Consider the following 18,465-nt stretch of genomic DNA (forward strand, 5'->3'; position numbering starts at 1 on the left):
TAAATAAACGGTTACCGTGAGGCCGCGGGAGGAGTGCGGGGAAAGGGAGATCAGGGAGAAGGTAACGCAGCAGGGTCAGGGAGCTGTGAAAAGCATCAGGCGTAGTGATCCTTATCACACTCTCAAAATGCAGCTGTACTCTGGCCAGTAAACATCTCTACTGATCTACTTGACCACAAGGAAAAGGGACCACCAGCTACTGTAGAGGTCATTTCCCAAAGAGCTGCTGTTTTTATTTAGTTCGTTTGATTTAACATAGCATGTTTACATTATGAACATGGCACACTTGCATAATTTACATGACTAACATGTCCTTTGTTCTCTTTAAAGAGGAAAAAACATCAGCGTTACAGTATTGCAATGGCAATACAGTAGTCTTATTTTAGTTCTGGTTGTGTAAAATTATAGTATTTATTATATTGTATGTATATTATATACACACACAATATAGTAAGGTTAGTTAGCAATTATCAAAAGCATTTATGCGCAGGCCCCATTCACATCCATTGTAAGTGCCTCACTTTGAACCACATTTTGAAGAAGAAGATAAGAAACAAGTCAACATTTTGCGTGAAATACTGATATACCCCTTCATGTATTGGTCTCGCCTTGGATTTACCACTACAATTTGCATGCAAAACAAACTAAACAAACAAAACATTAAACAAACTCAGGTCTGCACCAAAAGCATCTTAGATGCCCACATCCCATCTAAAGAGATTAAAGATAACATTTCATATTGGAGTATGTTGTAACCTTACCGTTACACATATCAAACTAGCTTATAAAAATTCGGAGGAATGTTTGAAGCAGTCTCGCTGAGCTTACAGTTAAGACACTCTCACATGCTGCTGGACTCCTTCCAGCCCTAACACACAGGAGGAAATAAATAAAGAGGGCCATCGGATTGATCATCCAATACATGCCTTTTATCCAAAGCCAGAGCCCTGTCCACTGGACAGCATAACACATGGAGCTTCAGTGAAAAGATCTGGAAAAGAAACACCGACACATCCTAAGATGAACTGAACGGAGTGCCAAGAGATATCTGCTGTGATTGGCAGCTGCCTATGTCAGGCCAAAAAAGGAGCCCCATAGTCTGGCTGAAAAAGCATGACTGCTCTGGCCTTGTTTAACCACTGTCCTATTTTTTACCACACGTAGTACATGGTGGTCTTAAAAAAACACAAAAAAAACAATAATCAGCAGTAGAGAATGACCTCTTCACAATTTCATTTTGAGACAGAAATAGTACCTTGGAGTATCATGTCATAACACAAACAGCTTGTGAGTTAAATTTCCTTATCAGCAAAAAAATACTGGTTTTGGTTTGTTTGCTTTTCCACATTTTAATAAAGAACAATAATATACCTAAGTGGTCTTGCTTGAGCAAAAATGAGGTTATCACCCCCACGTCAGAATCCTTCTCACATTTCTTCATTCCATCAAACATTATGTTGTACTTTATGTGTTCGAGAAATTACTTTGGAACTTAAGCTTGAAATATATGGTAAAAATCACATAATAATAACTCATATTTTGTATTTAAAAAATGTAAATAAATAAATGAGGGAGGCACAAAAATATTTTCATAAGAGTCAGAATTTAGTCATATTTTCATTATGCACAGCTTATTATTTATATCCACTATAACAGAAAATGTATTTTTATCAGTGCATACCCATAAGAAAGTAATTTTGAGTCGTATGAGATAACAGTCAGTTGCAATTTGTCAAGCACACATTTTTGGAGAAAGGAGTGAAATGAACTGTTTACAATCCTTGACAACATTTGCATAAATCAATATACACATGGCTGACTAAATTACTAAAATAAAGCATAATATGTAGAGCAAGCAGAACAGAATATCTGAATGAATATTTTGTTATTCAAAATATAATTAGAAATATTTCAAAACTTCCAATTCCAATAATACACTCTAGGGCATGAAAACCTTTTTCTGGAATTAAAGTTTAATAGAATAGAACTTGATCAATAAATGCATTTAAGTAAATGTGCTTAACAAAATGAATCTATTATTGATTATGAAAATTAATCTCTGGTTAAAGAGAAAAGAAACAGCAAGATGACCATTCCTGCACTTACTTTCTTAGAGGATCTTTCTAACTGCATATTAACATGGACAGTTTAATGTATGATGAGTGAACTCGAGCATTTGCTTTAATTGCATTCTACCTCACCATTTAATGCAATTCTTTGGTGTTTTGCACATTATTTTGAGTAGGTCGAGTCTATGTGCTTAATTTAGCATTTAGCTAATATAGCATTTTCCAAGAAATTATCCTCTTCTAGGATCATTCACGGCTTTAATAGCGAAGCTCCAGATCCATATCCGCAACACACCGTGACCACCATGTTTGTGCACAACTGTACATGGCAAACTCATTACCACATCCCTGGATTTCCCCCACTACTTTCTCACAGCCTGGTATTCAACGAGGTCAGGGGGCAGATGCACTTTCTGACCACAACTTGGCCTTTTTTCACAGACTTTGGGAATCCTGGATTAAGTGAGGTCAGATCTGGTTAATTCAGATGACCTGGTGCAGTTTCTTTCTGGCAGTCTAGTTATTTCTTTATTAAACTGTACTCATTAACATTCCCAAATTAATCAGTGACACTGTTAAAACTTACTGAATAACTAAATATTCAATTGCTTTGTATATTGTGTAATTTAGGTGCACATTTTGCAGTTTCCTGCTAAAATTACCACTAGTGCCAGTAAACACAAATTATGATTACAAAGGCAGGTTATTTATTAATGTATAATTCTACAATACTATATTCTTTTACCATAGATCATAATTTGTTAACTTATACATTTTGACATTTGCATAAAAGAGCTGAAAGACTTGTAGAAGCAAGATAAAATCACACGCTTGCTTCAGCAAATGCATTTTATCTAACATATGCCTTTATTAAAACTATTAAATAGGTTTATTGAAGGGTTTAGTGTATGTTGTACATTATTTTCAACATTTCATTTATGAACTGAAACAACAACCTACAGAATGTAATGCTGCCAGATTCACCTTCATCTGTTTCTGATACAAGTGAACATGCTTTTAGTGCCACTCACTGGACATTTCACTTTGTGTAATGAAACATGCAAACAGCTGTGTAATAATATCATTATTTTGCAGAAACGTGGCCTCAGGCACGTTTTCCCAATAAGCCTGGATTGGTATTTTGTGTAGTACTGGATTGAATACTCTAAAGTTTTGTCCAAAGCACCAGATTCTTTCAGTTTGCAAGGATTTTCTTAAATCTTATCTAAACTAACCTATCAGCCTTGTTTTAGCATTCTGATGCCAGTACATACATTCACAGTGTTGAATATTAATCTAAGTCAATAGCCTTAAGCAATGGCTCTGTGTACAGTTGAATCTTGAACAAGCCTCTGCAGTTCAAAACCACAAACAGTTACAAATCAAAACATAGTCATGTTCAAGTACCACAGTTTGGGTAAATAAAGACAAAGTTGCTTCAAATGAGGCGAGAAGAGCTCGGTTTACCTCAAACCAAGACTCATCATCTCTCAAAAGAGGGTCAGCAGGCTTTTGGCTCCTTACTTCTATATAAATGCAAAGAGAGGTATCTCATTTATCAAACTTGCCTAGTCCCAACATCTTCCAGTCTCTTATTTTTCCAGTCTCTTATTTTTCCAGTCTCTTCCATCTCAATATTTGCCAGAGCACCTTATAAAACCTGTCATTAGTTAGTGCTCACCTTAAATCCTGTAGTATATTTACACTACTACATCCTTCAGAGCGTACTTCATAACTTTCCTCTGAGGTAGGGCAGAAGCTCTGCTGGGGTGTGCGAGGGGGTCCGGCTAGGCGGTCCGGGACAAAGCGTATGGCTAAACACACGTAATTTCATACAGCCGTTAATCACAGAGAGCCGGTTGCTGCGGGAACTGTTGCCTTGGGGACGATGCGCTCATGCTCACCGCTGGTGGTCCTGTCGACAGACCTACCGGACCCATCAAGACTTAAGTGCCAAGGGTCGCACCTCAGGTGGTACCACAGAAACAAGGAGGGAGAGTGACACAGATCTGTTTTTCAGTCTGCAGGCATGCTGTATACTGCCAGCTCTGTGTTGTTCCTTTATTCTCTAGAAATTCTACCAGACGTGAATAGTTTGCATGCATGTGAGACAGGACAAGCGAAAAAGAAACCTAATCATTTTATCTTCTAATTTGATTGGACATGCTAAATTCAGAAAGAACTGGTATTTTATCTACTACTAGAAATTCCACTATCTGTTGTCTGTGTTTGCAGCATTCCAGGCTGCTTTTGGAACTACTTTCATTGGTGGAGCAAAATTATTCAAAAAATTTAGGACTTAACATTTATCATACATCCCCCAAGAAAAACATTACATTGTGTTTGGTTTGAAGATTTTCAGATTTGTGTACAGGTACTCCCTTCCAATTGCTTATTTTGGTCACACTTTGTTTTAAGTTCCAATACTTGCTATTAACAAGCCATTTACTATGACATTTGCCTCAATAAACAATTTGCTGCTTATTAATGCTTAGTAAGGTAGTTGCAAAGTTTAGGTAATGGGTAGGATTAGGGATGTAGAATATGGTCATGCAGATTATGTGCTTTATATGTACTAATAAACAGCCAATAGGTTAATAATAGGCATACTAATAAGCAACCAGTTCATAGTGAGAATTGGTTCTAAAGTGTTACCCTTGTTTTTATTTCACGTTTAATTTTGTCCAATTTTCAGAAGTTCTATTATTATTTTTACCTAATAATAAACTGTGAGACTTCAGGATTTTGAGACCTCAAACTTAATATACATACACATAATTTGCAAAAACAAAAACTCAATTTTTAACAATTTTCAAAAATCATGTTTTTTCATTGTGCATTCCAATTAATCTCAATCAAACTGCAGATGGGTTATTTTGTTTAGGTTAAAAAATAACACAATAAAACAAAATAAAAACATGATAACATACTAAAAACAACATGATTTTTGAAAATTGTATTATCTGTTTTTGCAAATAAATTTCATATATATGCACACATATTAACAAAACAAGAGGTGCAATTGTTGCATTACATAGCGTAGACATTTAATTTTTTTACTTTATGGTACAACTGTCCCACAATCTTTATCTTTCTCTGCTCATTTCCTTTTTTTTCTTCACTGTATGTTTGGCTTGGCTGAGGATCCAGCCCAAACACTTGCCCTCCACACAGGAACCACCCTAAGCTGAGGTCATCAATTCTGAACCTATACCCGAGCAACAGAGTTTAAGTCATTGAGGAGAATAGATGTGGAGAGGAACGGTCGCGCCGAGCAGTGCACATGGAATGTGTCAGCGTTTCTGCACTGTTTACAGCTCTGTTTATGATCTGTGTTAACAGTGTACTGACACTTTAACTGGCTTCAAAACAGCCGCCAGCACGAGGGCCATGAATCTAGGGCAGCAGCAGACCTGTGTTTCACCTCATAAGGAGAGAGCAGGGAATACCTTCCAGACGCTGTTATCTATGCAATTGCTTGTGTTTAAAAAAAAAAAGGACAATAAGAACTTTTAAAAGACAAAAATATACTTGTAGTAGATACCAAAATAATTCTTAAGAACTTATTCTTAAGTTCATCTGATGTAATTAAAACCTAATAAACTGGTATTTGTGCAGCCTTTCTCCCTCTTTTTTCTCCTTTTTTGTCACAATGAAAGCACTGACTTTTAAGAAAGCTGACTAGTAATCATTTTAATAAAATTGATTGAGCAATTTGACCTAAACAAAAACACATTATAGAAAAATATAATTAAATCAATTATTTTCTTTTCTTTTTATTTTGAAAAGAAATAATACTTTTATTCAGCGAAAAAATGCATGAATTGATCAATCATGACAGTAAAAACATAATCACGTTTTACACAGAAATTATGCTACACAACTGCTTTTTTTCATGAATAAATAAATAAATACATAAATGCTACTTGAGTACCAAATCATTACAGAATAATCATGTGACAACAAGTCTGGAGTTATGGCTGCTTTGCCATCACAGGAATAAATTATATTTTAAATAGGAAACAGTCATTTTAAATGGTAATGTAATTTGGTAAAATAATAGACTGTTTTAAAAAAAAAAATTCTAAAGAGTCCAAAGTTTTGAATGGTAGTGTATATTTTCAGATTATTAAAATGTCCTTAGTGGTTTCTCAGACCTCAAACAGAACATGAGAAGATGAACAGGGCTTCTTCAGTAAAGCACATACTCTTTTCAGGACCACAAGAATTTGGTTTTAGACATAGAGTTACAGATATTTGTCATGAGCTCTTCACTCTGACTCTATTCAGCTGTCTCATCCCTGACTGTAATCTCAGCAGTACATTCTCCTGGCAGACTAAATGGAAAATATCCGGCTGATGTTTATTCTGGCAGACTGTGATGATAGAGCTGAGAAACTCTCTTTCTTGTGTGTGCATGTTACCTGTTAGGAACTGTCATTGGTTTTGTTCTTCAGTGTGACAGGTCTATAGTGACAGAGTGTGAAGTACATACGAAATACACTGTAAATGACAAAGTATAGCCTGAATATGTAAAATAGAACCACTTTCAAAACAACTGCCAGTAAATTTGTAATAAAATAATTCACAATAACGATCGAACTATAAATTTTAAGTCTCCATCTGTAAAAAGTAAAAACTCACTGGTACTTTGTGCCAAAAAGAAAAATTGCTCAATTGCTCACAATCATCTGTCTCACTGAATCTTCATAACATCCTCATTTATTCCTGTTTTGCCAAACCACAGCTGAGAGAGGCTGACACAAGCTTTCACTATAGAATAAAAGGCTCAATTAATTCATTTAGCTGTTTCTTCGCCTCGAGGGCCAGACATCAATAGGCAAGCAGACAATCCTCTTCTGTGCCTACTATAAACAACGCCGGCTGGCGCTGACTGAGGAAACAGGTATCAACAAGGGTGAGTCTGAACAGCGCTGCAGCGCTGTGATTTAAGAGAGGTGTTAATGCCATCAAGAGTGAAGTCAACTGTGTCTTCCCCTCAAGGCTCATGCAGAAACAGCCAATAAATTACACAATTGCATGATATATGAGAGAGCTATCCTTATAGCACTAAAATTCACAGCCAAGCAACAGCTAGAAATGAATAAGACACACCTAAGACAAAAACATGCAATGGTTGCAATTATGTTATTGAATGAATACTGTAAAAAGCGGTTATGTCAGGGCATAACCTGGCGGTTAGCACATCTGGCCCCACATGTTTGATGCTCATGTGGGTATATTCTCCTTTTTTTATTATTAAACAAATCTCAAATCTGAGTTAGTATGATTTACTCAGTGTGTGAATCAGACTTCTAGGCAGGAGACACAAAGTTTGTGTTGTGAAAGTCAGCCAATTTATCCTCAGCTGGTTCCCGTCAGTGATGGGGAGACTGCTTTATTTCTGTATCACACTAACAATGTAGACAATGAGGGATGACATACCCCATGTTCCTAAGAAACAGCTTTGAATCTGTGAAGTGATAACATGAACCTACCTGAAATTTTCAAATGTAGTCATAATAATTCATGATAAGTTGTAGAGAGTGTAGGAGAAGCAGTTTGGAGCAGAAGCAACCCAGCTTCCACCAAACTGCTCAAAAGAACACGTCTCCATCTTGAAACTTTCAATTTCTCCTTTCAGAAACAAGCTCAAGGTTTTCTTTTCTTGGGCTTGTAAAGGGAATCTGTGTTCCATTATGTATCAGACCAGTAATATCAACCAAAAGCCTCAAAAATGAATGTTTTGCCTAAGGGAAGCAGAGAAAGTCCACTGAGATGGCCAATATAAAGTATGTTTTGCCATGCATATCAGAGTGTCCTGTGCAGTGGTAACTGTTTTTTTTGTTGTTGTTTTTTTAAAATGTTGTCCCTTTTCAGTCCCCTGTGGGATGAAGCAGTGCCAATATTGTTCCACACACAATAAACAAAAGAAAAGTTGTTGTTGCAGTTGTTTGGTTCGTTTAGCATGACTCTGAAATGAATGACCTTGATTTTTTGGGCATCAATCTGAAGTCATAACTGACTTTTCTGGCAAACCGTAAGGCTTATGTATAATTTCACAATCTTTGTAACTCAGAAATCCAAACCATCCCAACTGTCTCCATGCTATCCCTCCAAAAACATTCTTTGATTATTCATTCTATCACAGATTCACATACCAGTCTGAGATTATTTCAAATGGGAAAATGTTGTATGGCTGAACACATCACTACATTTATCTTGCGACGATACAAATTTTTTTTTCTTCCTCAGATTTCATGTTATGATTAGCCTACAATAATATGCATTTTCCCTCAGATCTTCTCATTTTAACGTCCTTTTAAGATGTTTATTCAGTAGATGTTTTAGCTGAAAGCCTTCTTCAGTGTGTCGGTTCACTGTTCATTAGATGATCTTATACACAGTCTGTGAGTATTATCAGATGTTCATAATTAAACAATCAACTGCTTCATAAAATAACAACAATAGGAACAATAACACATCAGGCATATAGCTCCTCAGAGTTGGAATTGAGTCATGAAATAAATGCTTTAAATGCCAGTCCCAGCAGGATTCAGCTCTTGAAAGGAGCATGGCTTGATATTCTCTGTTCATGTGCCATCGTTCTGCCTGAAATATTTCTATCCTGTCAATATACACTTTTCATACATTGGCCTGAAGCTGTCAATGTGTCCTTGCATAACAAGCACATCATTGTATTTCAAAACAATGCTCAAGCGCTCTGACCACATGTGGTAAGTTGGGAAGACAGAACTTTGGACAACGTTAAACAATGTCAGACTGAGGACGAAATTGTTTTGACTCCTATTTACAATCCGCGTTGGTGTTCGGTTCTTTCAAATCTTGACAATTACGAACAATTTAAAAATGGAATCATAAAAAATGACGTCAGATATTTTTAATAGTATTCTCTCACAAACTGGGCACAGTATCGATCCATCAATTATGAGTATCCCGATGGAGAGGCATGCTAAACGATTCCCTTGAATTCAAAGCAGCATTATCATACTCTTACACATACCATCCCGCGTGAGCGCGATATGTGTGCTAACGCTCATGTTTCCGAGCCCGTGTGTGTGTGGTGGCGTCTAGTTAAACGAGATGCAGATGGCTGGTTTGGGCCTAGTGCGTTGCAACCTGGCAGGCATCAGGTTGAGTTTGCTGCAGAGTATTCGGCTCTAGAGCCAGGCTCTCCTCTGGAAATATACTCACCCCCCTGCAGCAGAGCCCCAGCGTGGGCTTTACGCCAGCACTGATCTCGCCAGGAGGTCTGGGCCTTCTCAAAAACACACAGCCTGCCCCACAGGTTTTACAACAGCCAGCTCAATGCACCCTTATATCTCTGGTTCTCCTGAAGAGGCTGGGCTTGTGCATCACAGTCTGAGTCCAAACTCTCAAAACCATTGTTTTTGATCACCCTTCCTGTCAAAAAAGGCCAAAAAAGCTGCCAGCCAACATGAAAGAGCTAATGAGCTTGCAAGTGGAAACATTCATGTTGTACAATCACAAACAGGTGGTTCAGAACTGCTAGGTGTTTGCTGTATTTATTTGATGCATCTGCGGATGATGATGAAGACACTTTTGAAAATTCCTCTACAAGAATCACATGCATATGAGAAGGTCTTGTTCGCCTGCGGTTTACAAAACATGATGAACACCAGTAAACACTGATAAGCGTTCTGGGAAACGCGGTCACTGGATGAACCGCTGCACGTCCACGATGGTAATTCATCCCCTTTGAACAGTAGTGAGGCAGAACAGTGAGGTAGCCGAGCAAAGTGCAAAAGCTCAGTAATGTTTCTCATCTCACATCTCACCCTCTTTTGCTTGATAGGTGGGACTATTTGATCCATCGGCAGCTTTGAAGATTAGAGACGTTGATTTATAAAAGCCACGTGGCAGCTAAAACATTAACTAGTGCCTTTTACTGTTACTGGCATAGACAAACGCTGAGATTACTGACGGCTGATTATCTACAAAATCTGACAAACAAATTCATCGCCCTTCTGTGTTACTGAACTAAAGGATTTCTATGTTAAAATCACTTTTTAATATTAAATATAGGCCTAGTGCTTTCATTTTCAGAGAAAGAATAATTCGCCCAAAAATTAAACTTCTATTTACATTTGTTGTACAGTATGTAACCGGTATGAATTTCTTTGCTAAACACAAACGTAAAGAGAGAGAAAAAAAAAAAGATATTTGAAGAAATTTTCAGCTGTTTTTGTCCATACAATGAAAGTCAATGGAGTGCACACCTTTAAGCACCCTGTCACCTGATTTAACGTCATGACACAAGCACAAATGAGGTTTGATGTATCTGATGCGTTGCCATATTTAAATGAATATGATATGATGGCATGAGTAAACATGAGTTGATTAATTATTTGATTTGATTTGAGAATGGATCACTACTTAAATGGATAAAAAATCCTGTCATTTACTCTCCCTCATGTCATGCCAAAACACAAGTTTAGGCTTCCGTTTACCATATTTAAAGTGTTCTATGTATATGCGATGATCAGTATGTGAATAAAAGTTTAGTTAAATCTGTTCATCATATAAAGCAATCATGTGGATTAAACCACTCAATACACATGAATATGTTTTACAGTGACTTTATAAAGTGTCAAAGTTTTAGGACTTTCCCGTTTCAGTCTGTTCAGCATAGAAATTGACCATATTAAACCACTGGAGCGTGGTTTACTCTTACATTACCTTTATGACAGTTTTAAACCTTGAAACTCCACTGACTTTTATTGTATGGGCAAAAACAACTGAAACATTCTTCAAATATCTTCTTTTTTGTTCCACAGAAAAAAAAAAGAAAATCATAGTTAGAAACAACATGAGGGTAAGTAAATGATGGCAGAATTTCAGATTTTGAATGAACTATTCCTTTACATTTGAGAAGAGCAAACGAGCAGTACTTCATTTTCTTCTAAAACGTGAATAACGCGTCCTGGGAGATTAGCCCAATGGGGTCACCTAATTCATGTCTTCAGAATATCGACCTGCACAGCCAGGCAAGAATTTCAGATTCAGGCCCAAGAGAGCTCTAAAACACTTCCAAGTGTGCATTTAATGTTCAAGGAGATCATGCAGTAACTATGCGAGACAATATGTTCAAACTGGCAGAGTCATATTGTGGTTTGGCAAGTGGTTGGGATGTTAGGGAGTTAAACGTAACTTTGTGACAGAGAAACAAGTACATGCGGGAAATACAAGAGAAGTGATTTGGATTCTGACAGCGATTTGTTTTACTTCCAACAATCGAGGACAGAGAAACATCCCCGATTCATCTAAAACCACAGTCTGAGATTCAACACATCCTTCTGTCATCAAGATTACATTGCTCTTAAACATTTCCTTCTCTTTACTAAAACGTTCACATTTTACTGCCTCAGCTTGTAAGTAAATGCTCTTTTATAAGTATATTTAAATGCACAGTTGTAACTATAATCAAGCTACAGCAGGTTATTGTGTATCTGAGCTACACTCAGGTATAAATGATGTGTAATAGCATAATTGAAGGACTAAATACACACTGTCTGTTTTTCACACCAGGTGTACACTGGAAAGGGGAATTGTATTCCAATTAAAGTGTATATATGCTGGACAAGCCAAGCTGCAGTTGCTTTTTTCAGGTCTGTTCATCTAAATTTTGAAAAAATAGATTGGTATGATTTCAGTTGAGACTAATGACATTTTAAAATGTCAAACTGTTGTTTTAGTCCAGTGGAAATTGAATTTTTAAAGTGCATGTAAACGATACATAAGAAAATAAAAAGGATAACTTTGCATTATAAATACTGTTACTGAAGTGAATTGGATCAAGACTGAACTGACTGAGCTAAAGACACAATTTCCTTCTGTAGAGCTGCATCGAATTTTTAAATTGATTTTATTCATTGATAAACATTGACACTGTTATGAACTGATTTAACACTGAACTAAACTGAGCAGATAATGAGGCTAGTGTCTTTTATAGATATGCTTAACAGCTGAAACTGAAGTTGTTTCATAACCGATGAACAATATTTACAACATTAATACAGTTCTTTTCCTGTTTATTACTGTGAAGTTGCTCTGAAACAATCTGTATTGTATAAAGCGCTACAAATAACTGTGACTTGACTTTAAAAGCATTTTTTATGTAATGTAATGATTTAAATGATTTCCCAAGTACGGAGTGACATTCCCATTTCATTAGGATGGCCTTCCTCTCATCACTTTGTATTCTTGACAGGCTTCAGACTGTGGCTCAATGCATTAAAGAATTATGCCTCTCAATGGCATAAGCTGATCAATATCGTAAGGCCACATTAACAGGGCACTCAGAGGTTTACAGGGGTCCTTTTCCACTCAAGGATCCAATCAGTTAAGTGCAGTTCAAGTGAAACCTAGGTCTCTTTGCAGTCCCGCTTATTGATCGCTATCTATTAAACACTCTCTCTCAACACTATGTTTCACTCACTTTAAAACCTCCCTTATTATCTCTGTTTCAAATCCATCTCTCCTATAGGTATTCTTATCATATTTAGTAAGTGCAATTCACAGCACTGCATTCCGGGTTCAACTCAAGCGCTTTGGTGAAATTTCCTTTCAGTAAGAGTTTGGTCTAGTACATGAACACATATAAGGACCAACAAAGACAATTGCACTGAAATACTCCCCAGCATGCTGGAATGTTTCTCCTACATACAGTACTGCTGAAAGAGGACCAAACCCTCATCATACATTTCCATATTTTAAGTTTAGGTTATGAATGAGAGGTTGCCATAGTGTTTCTGTAGGTGTTTGATTGCATTTGGCCCTCACACACACACACACAACGGTTTTCCCTTGGGTTCTGCCCTGGCTCACAGGTGTCACACGGCTCTTTCTTCTCCTGTTTAAGCTCTGTTTGCTTTAACGCTGCCCACCCCTTCACTCCTCTCTTTTCACTTCTTCACTTCTTTTCATTCTCTTGCTCTTTCTTTTCATTTCGGCACTGGATCTGATGGCACTGCGCACAGGAAAAACACAGCCGAGGAATGTTCGGCAAAAGCGTCGGCTCGCTGACAGCAAGATGGATGCTGTGAGTGACGATCTTTTGTGCCCCACGCAAGACTCACACATGCAGGCCCCGGTAAAAATAAAGTGTCAAGGATACAGGGGAGCAATTCATTTCTGCTGTGCGACAGTGGCGTCTAAACTGGTTTGTTTACATTTCCAGCAAACAGATACATGATGGGCTTAGTCTGAGAGAGGAGAAAAAGAACAAGCTCTTCTTTTCTAAGATGAGTCAAAACAGGCATTGAAAACTATAACTGGGCAGGTGCAAAATTTGCTACAAAATGTGTGATTGATGACAGATGATGACTATCAGGCTCTTTTCATTATAGTTATGATTCAGACTTGTTTATGCACAGCCAGACATTATTTGCATGTCCAAATGACAGTGCACCGCCATTCTGCTATTGAACTGATCTGACTCAATAAACAGATGCATAGCACGTTATAATATCATAGTTCTTTATCACGTTTTAGGATGCAGACAGTTTCACTCACAGAGGTACATGCTTTTTTTTCTTACAGATATTCTATTTAATACAGTGTAAGTGAAATCACAGAAATACAGTACACAAAGGGCATTGTCAGTGTTAATGCTATTTTATTCACTTTTCATAACCCAGAGATTTAACTTTTCTATTTGACTGCTGATAAACAGTCTGCTTTAAGAGTGCTTCAGCTTGGTTTGGGCCATCTTAAGAGCAGCCAGACAATTCAGTGCAAATTATGACAGTTAATTTCATTTATGAATTAGGTCCCTCATCCATTGAATCAAGCGTCATGGGTTTTATCTCTTTACTTTGGGCATAAGCAATAGACTAAAAATCCATGTTCCTCCAGCTAAGTTTGGCACGTAGTGATACTGTGTATTTCAAATATCTGTGCATGCAAAATGTATTTTTATTATTACTCATTTTACAAATAATATTATAAATAATTATAATAATAACAACGATAATAATATGTAAATAAATATTTGGCAATCTTACCAGCTCTGTCTAATATAACCTAATTCGATCATTTAAATTTGTATTTGTATTTTGTTTGTAATATAACGTGAATAAATAGAGAATGTATAAGTAATAAAGAAAAGTCATAATAATAATAACAAAGAAAGCAATGAATATGTCTGAAATTTTATTTTAATGACAGTGATAAAATTGAGTGCAAGGGCCAAAACACGAGGCGGCTCGTTGGCAGACTTTTATCACATTGCTCTTTAGACGACAAAATATGTCGTTTGTTTTTGTCGCTTCAGTGTCTAAAGACACCTGTTCACTTTTTTACGATTTTTTTTTCTTCATTATACGTGATGATGCCGAATACATTCTAAACTTTTTTCCCCTAAACTAATGATCACTATGAATATTGGTGTGGTGTTGTTGTTGTTTTTTTTTTTAAAGAAGTATAGGCGTGTGGCAATGCTTATAAAATAAACATTAGCACGCATCTTAACAAGCTGTATTGGACAAATGATTTCACATTTTTGTTCAAATATATTTTAGCGCATTTTTTTCAAATGAAACGAATATGTAAGCCGAGCCTAGGTTTCTTAAACTTCCATAGCCTATTATTATTATTATTATTTAATTTTTTTTTCTGACGTAAACTTTTATTTAATATTGCATAAAATCGTTTGCAAAACAGGCCTTAAAGTGAAGCTATGTATTCATTAATTATGTTCCTAAGACATTTATTCAAACTCTGTTCGATGGCCAGATTTGTAAAAATCGGCAGTTGCATATAGTTATAGGCTACATCATAATAAATTCTATTTTTCTATGTTTCAAGTTTTAAATTTTTTTTTTTTTTATTTCTCCAAATCATTTAATGAATTCTCCATAAATCTGTCACTTTTATTGTAAACTGCAATGGTCCTGAAAGTTCCCCTAACTAGATGCGAAACGCTTGCATCTAAAAAGAAAACACCCGCACTTTTTACTTGGCAGTCATGGCTGGTTTCTAACTCATCTCAAATAAAATGTACATGCGACAAAAGATCAAGGATGTGTCTTTGGTGATGTGATCTCGCCTTAGGCTACGCGCTTTCCAAAAAAATGATGCAGAAATATAGAGATGGACCTACCGACACATTCGTTGGCTTCTCTGGCGGTTGCGCGCTGCCAGGGTCGGTCATAGTGAAAAGGTTTGCATCTGTCACACTCTGGTCCGGCTGTATTGTGCTTGCACTCGCACACCAGGTTTCCATCCCGGTCTTTGACGCACCGTGACGCGTGTCCATTACACTTACATCTGCCTCCGACCTGCAGGTCTGACACGGCGTAAAAATAGGAATCTCTGGCCAGCTCCGAGTCATCCTCATTTTCGTCTCCGAAAGTGTGCAGTCGGCTGAAAGTCACCTTAATGTCAGTGGCGGTCACCCAGTCCTGGAGTACGGGTGAATTGTCAAAGTCGTGCGCGGAGGGTCGCCCGTCCAGGGTGCTGAACGCGATCAACCCGCCGGAGAGAGGGTGCATATCGGTGTGAGAATCTGTGCAGATGGCCTCTTGCTCGTTTTGCTTAGTGATCGTGGCTTTGCTGGGCTTGTTGTACATCTTTCTACACTGGGTCGAGTAGTACTGGAAAGGCACCCAGGACTTTCCATAGTCCATCGATTTAAAGATAGCCATGGACTCTGGTCGCGGTGAGCAGAACTGCAAACTCACGTAGGTCACCTCGAATTTCTTGCCCAGGGACAATGTTAAAGTCACGTTTTGAGGATACTGGATGTAATTGTCCGACTGCCAGCAGGTGAGATTGTGAGGATTGTTCAGGTCGGTTAGGTAAGCAGGTGGGTAATACTTCTTTGGGTCCGACGCGTCGCACGTGTGGCAGTTTCTGTGCCTTTCATCCCCTTTCTCAGTCACCACACAGTACCGACTCGGCGTTTTGCCGCAGGTGCTGGATGCGCGCACTTCCTTCCCGAACGCCGCGTTGACGAAATCGGGGATGCATCTTCTGGGGTGACCGTTCTCGTCGTAGCACGGATCTGGTGGGGAGGTCTGAGCGGCGAACATGCTCATGCCGTATCCGCCGACAGTCCCTTTGACCACACAGTAGAGAGTCACCAAAGTGACCAAAGCATCCGAGACCCTCAACATCATCACGCGCCTTCCTCAGTCTCGCCTGTGCTGAAACACAGCCGTGTCCTAATGAGAAGATGCTTTCACTGTTTGCAGATGGAAAATCAGTTGACGGTCTGAGCGTGATCAATCCACAGCCGATATGACACCGCGATCAAACCGGTGCCAAATAACAAACTAATGCGAATCTAAATCTGACTCCAGCATATGGACAAACTCCTGGCTCTAAACCACCACGGGAGATCCGACAATATTTACGCTTTCGCAATTAAAAAAAAAAAAAATCGCGATTGGAGAAATCTCCACACAGATCACTGTACCTCCGTCAAACAGTTCAGAAAAGTCACAAAACAATCTCAGTTCGTGCTGGCTCTCCTTTTCCGTGAGTATTGGACACGCGCTTTCACTTGTCTGGTTCTTGAATCTCTGCGCACGTAGAGGATATAAGAAGATCCCGTTAGTTTGAGCTCTAGTGAGATAGGAGACACTCACGTTGCTCTCTCTCTCTCTCTGTGTATCTGCTCTATGGAGAAAGAGCTGGACGCGTCTTTACGCAGAGCTTTGAGTTTATTCATCTCCAGCAGTGACACTCGAGAGAACAACGACATCCACTGGTAGATTATCAATAAAACCGGCAGACAGGGATTGAACAGAATATAATAGAAACGCAATTTGAAAATTAGTAAAACATAGGCCTATTCAATATCTTCGCTGTAGTTGTCGCGTAGTCTATATTTCATTTATAAAATAAAGGGTAGATAGACTTTAGAGAAAAATATATATATATTTTTTAAATATGCTTTTTTAATAACAAAAATATAAGTCGAGTACAACAACAATAATAATGCTGATTTCAGCAAGACGTGCACAAAATGTGAATTTATAATAATTGTACTATTTGGTCATTATGCTCTGGAAAATTAACTTTTTATTAATGAGTTTATTTTTTGCCATATCAAAGGTTTTCGGTTGGTACCTCATTATTTTATATAGCCTGCCCTATAGCATCCAAAGTTAATGACTTCCTTTAGTTTGGTTTACGTGTTTGATTAACATGCTATTGTTATGAATAAGTTAGTAACCAATTTAATAAGCCTCCCATTATTAAAGGCAAACAGCGACAACTAACCAAATAACTTTTGGTTAGCCATAACAGCTAAATTAATTGAATTTTTCATGAAAAGTCATGGTCTTCGCATTTATAACACTTTTTAGATAGGATGTGGAATTTATTAAATGTTTTCTCTCACTCAATACGATAAGTTAAATCTAAACGTGAACATAGCGTACCATAAACTTTTATTGCTTTTATTTTTTATCGACTAACCCAAACATTGACCCAAGGACTTTTGCATTATTTAGGCCGACTGTATTTATGAATATACATAAATATTATGAATAATAATAATAAATAATATTAATAGGAACCAAATTAATAGGAATAGGACGTTTGAATAGATTTAGCCAACTTCTGGGTTCAATTTTGTCCTAAAGTGTAACTCTGTAAAGTATTGTTATTAGTTCCCACAATTAACAAATAGCACTGGTTTTACAGATCATGCATTTGTATATCATATATTTATAACATGTATGTCCATTGTTTAAATCATTAAAGTTATTATTTATATATATATATATATATATATATACACACACACACACACACACACACACACAAATAAAAAGAATTTCGCAAAAGATATGCAAAGCTATACTACATTGTTATACAAAAAGAAAGCAATGACAATAATAACAATAATATTTCTCTAGCCTATCTGATATATTCATATAGGGCAGGCTAATGGTTAGTTTTTCAGTGGAAAGCACACGAACGGTCTAGAGAGTAACCTAAAAAAAGAACAACACTTTTGGCGCCAGATAACTCAAAAATTGTACCAAAATATAACAAAATTGTATTCTGCGTGGTTACTTTGTTATTTATATTAGGCCTACTAAATTAAGTTTTGAGAAAAAATAACTAAATAGTTATATTATGTTCCAGATTCTCTACAATATTGTGTATAATCAAGCATAGTATAACCTCTGTATTCAAAGTGAACATTCAGTGCGATAAATAGCTATTTGGAGTGGTGGATTGGCTACAGTATATTGCCATTTAAACAGAGTTGTTGAAACGTGCCTGCCTTTGCAATAGAACTGCCAAGTACACAATGCAGTTTACTATTTTCATAATGAGCTAGACTCCTCCGATCCACTTCCTGTAATTCTTACCCTGAGTGAGGATAAAGAGGATT

The 18,465-nt window shown here is 37.2% G+C and overlaps 1 protein-coding gene across 2 annotated transcripts in view; it reads right to left on the minus strand.

Annotated features, from left to right (window-relative positions):
* The window catches only part of ntn1a (netrin 1a), a 63,319-nt gene extending 46,414 nt beyond the window's left edge, over positions 1-16,905 (minus strand). Inside the window, exon 1 of one of the 2 annotated variants that reach the window (XM_058778362.1) lies at positions 15,214-16,905. In XM_058778362.1, the coding sequence (XP_058634345.1) occupies positions 15,214-16,231 (1,018 nt within the window). In that variant the 5' untranslated portion in view covers positions 16,232-16,905. The remainder of the gene's footprint in view (positions 1-15,213) is intronic. The other variant, XM_058778361.1, reaches the window with a different exon arrangement.
* Positions 16,906-18,465: the final 1,560 nt, after the last annotated feature.

This window comes from Onychostoma macrolepis, chromosome 06, assembly GCF_012432095.1.
Source record: "Onychostoma macrolepis isolate SWU-2019 chromosome 06, ASM1243209v1, whole genome shotgun sequence".
Taxonomy (NCBI): Eukaryota; Metazoa; Chordata; class Actinopteri; order Cypriniformes; family Cyprinidae; genus Onychostoma; species Onychostoma macrolepis.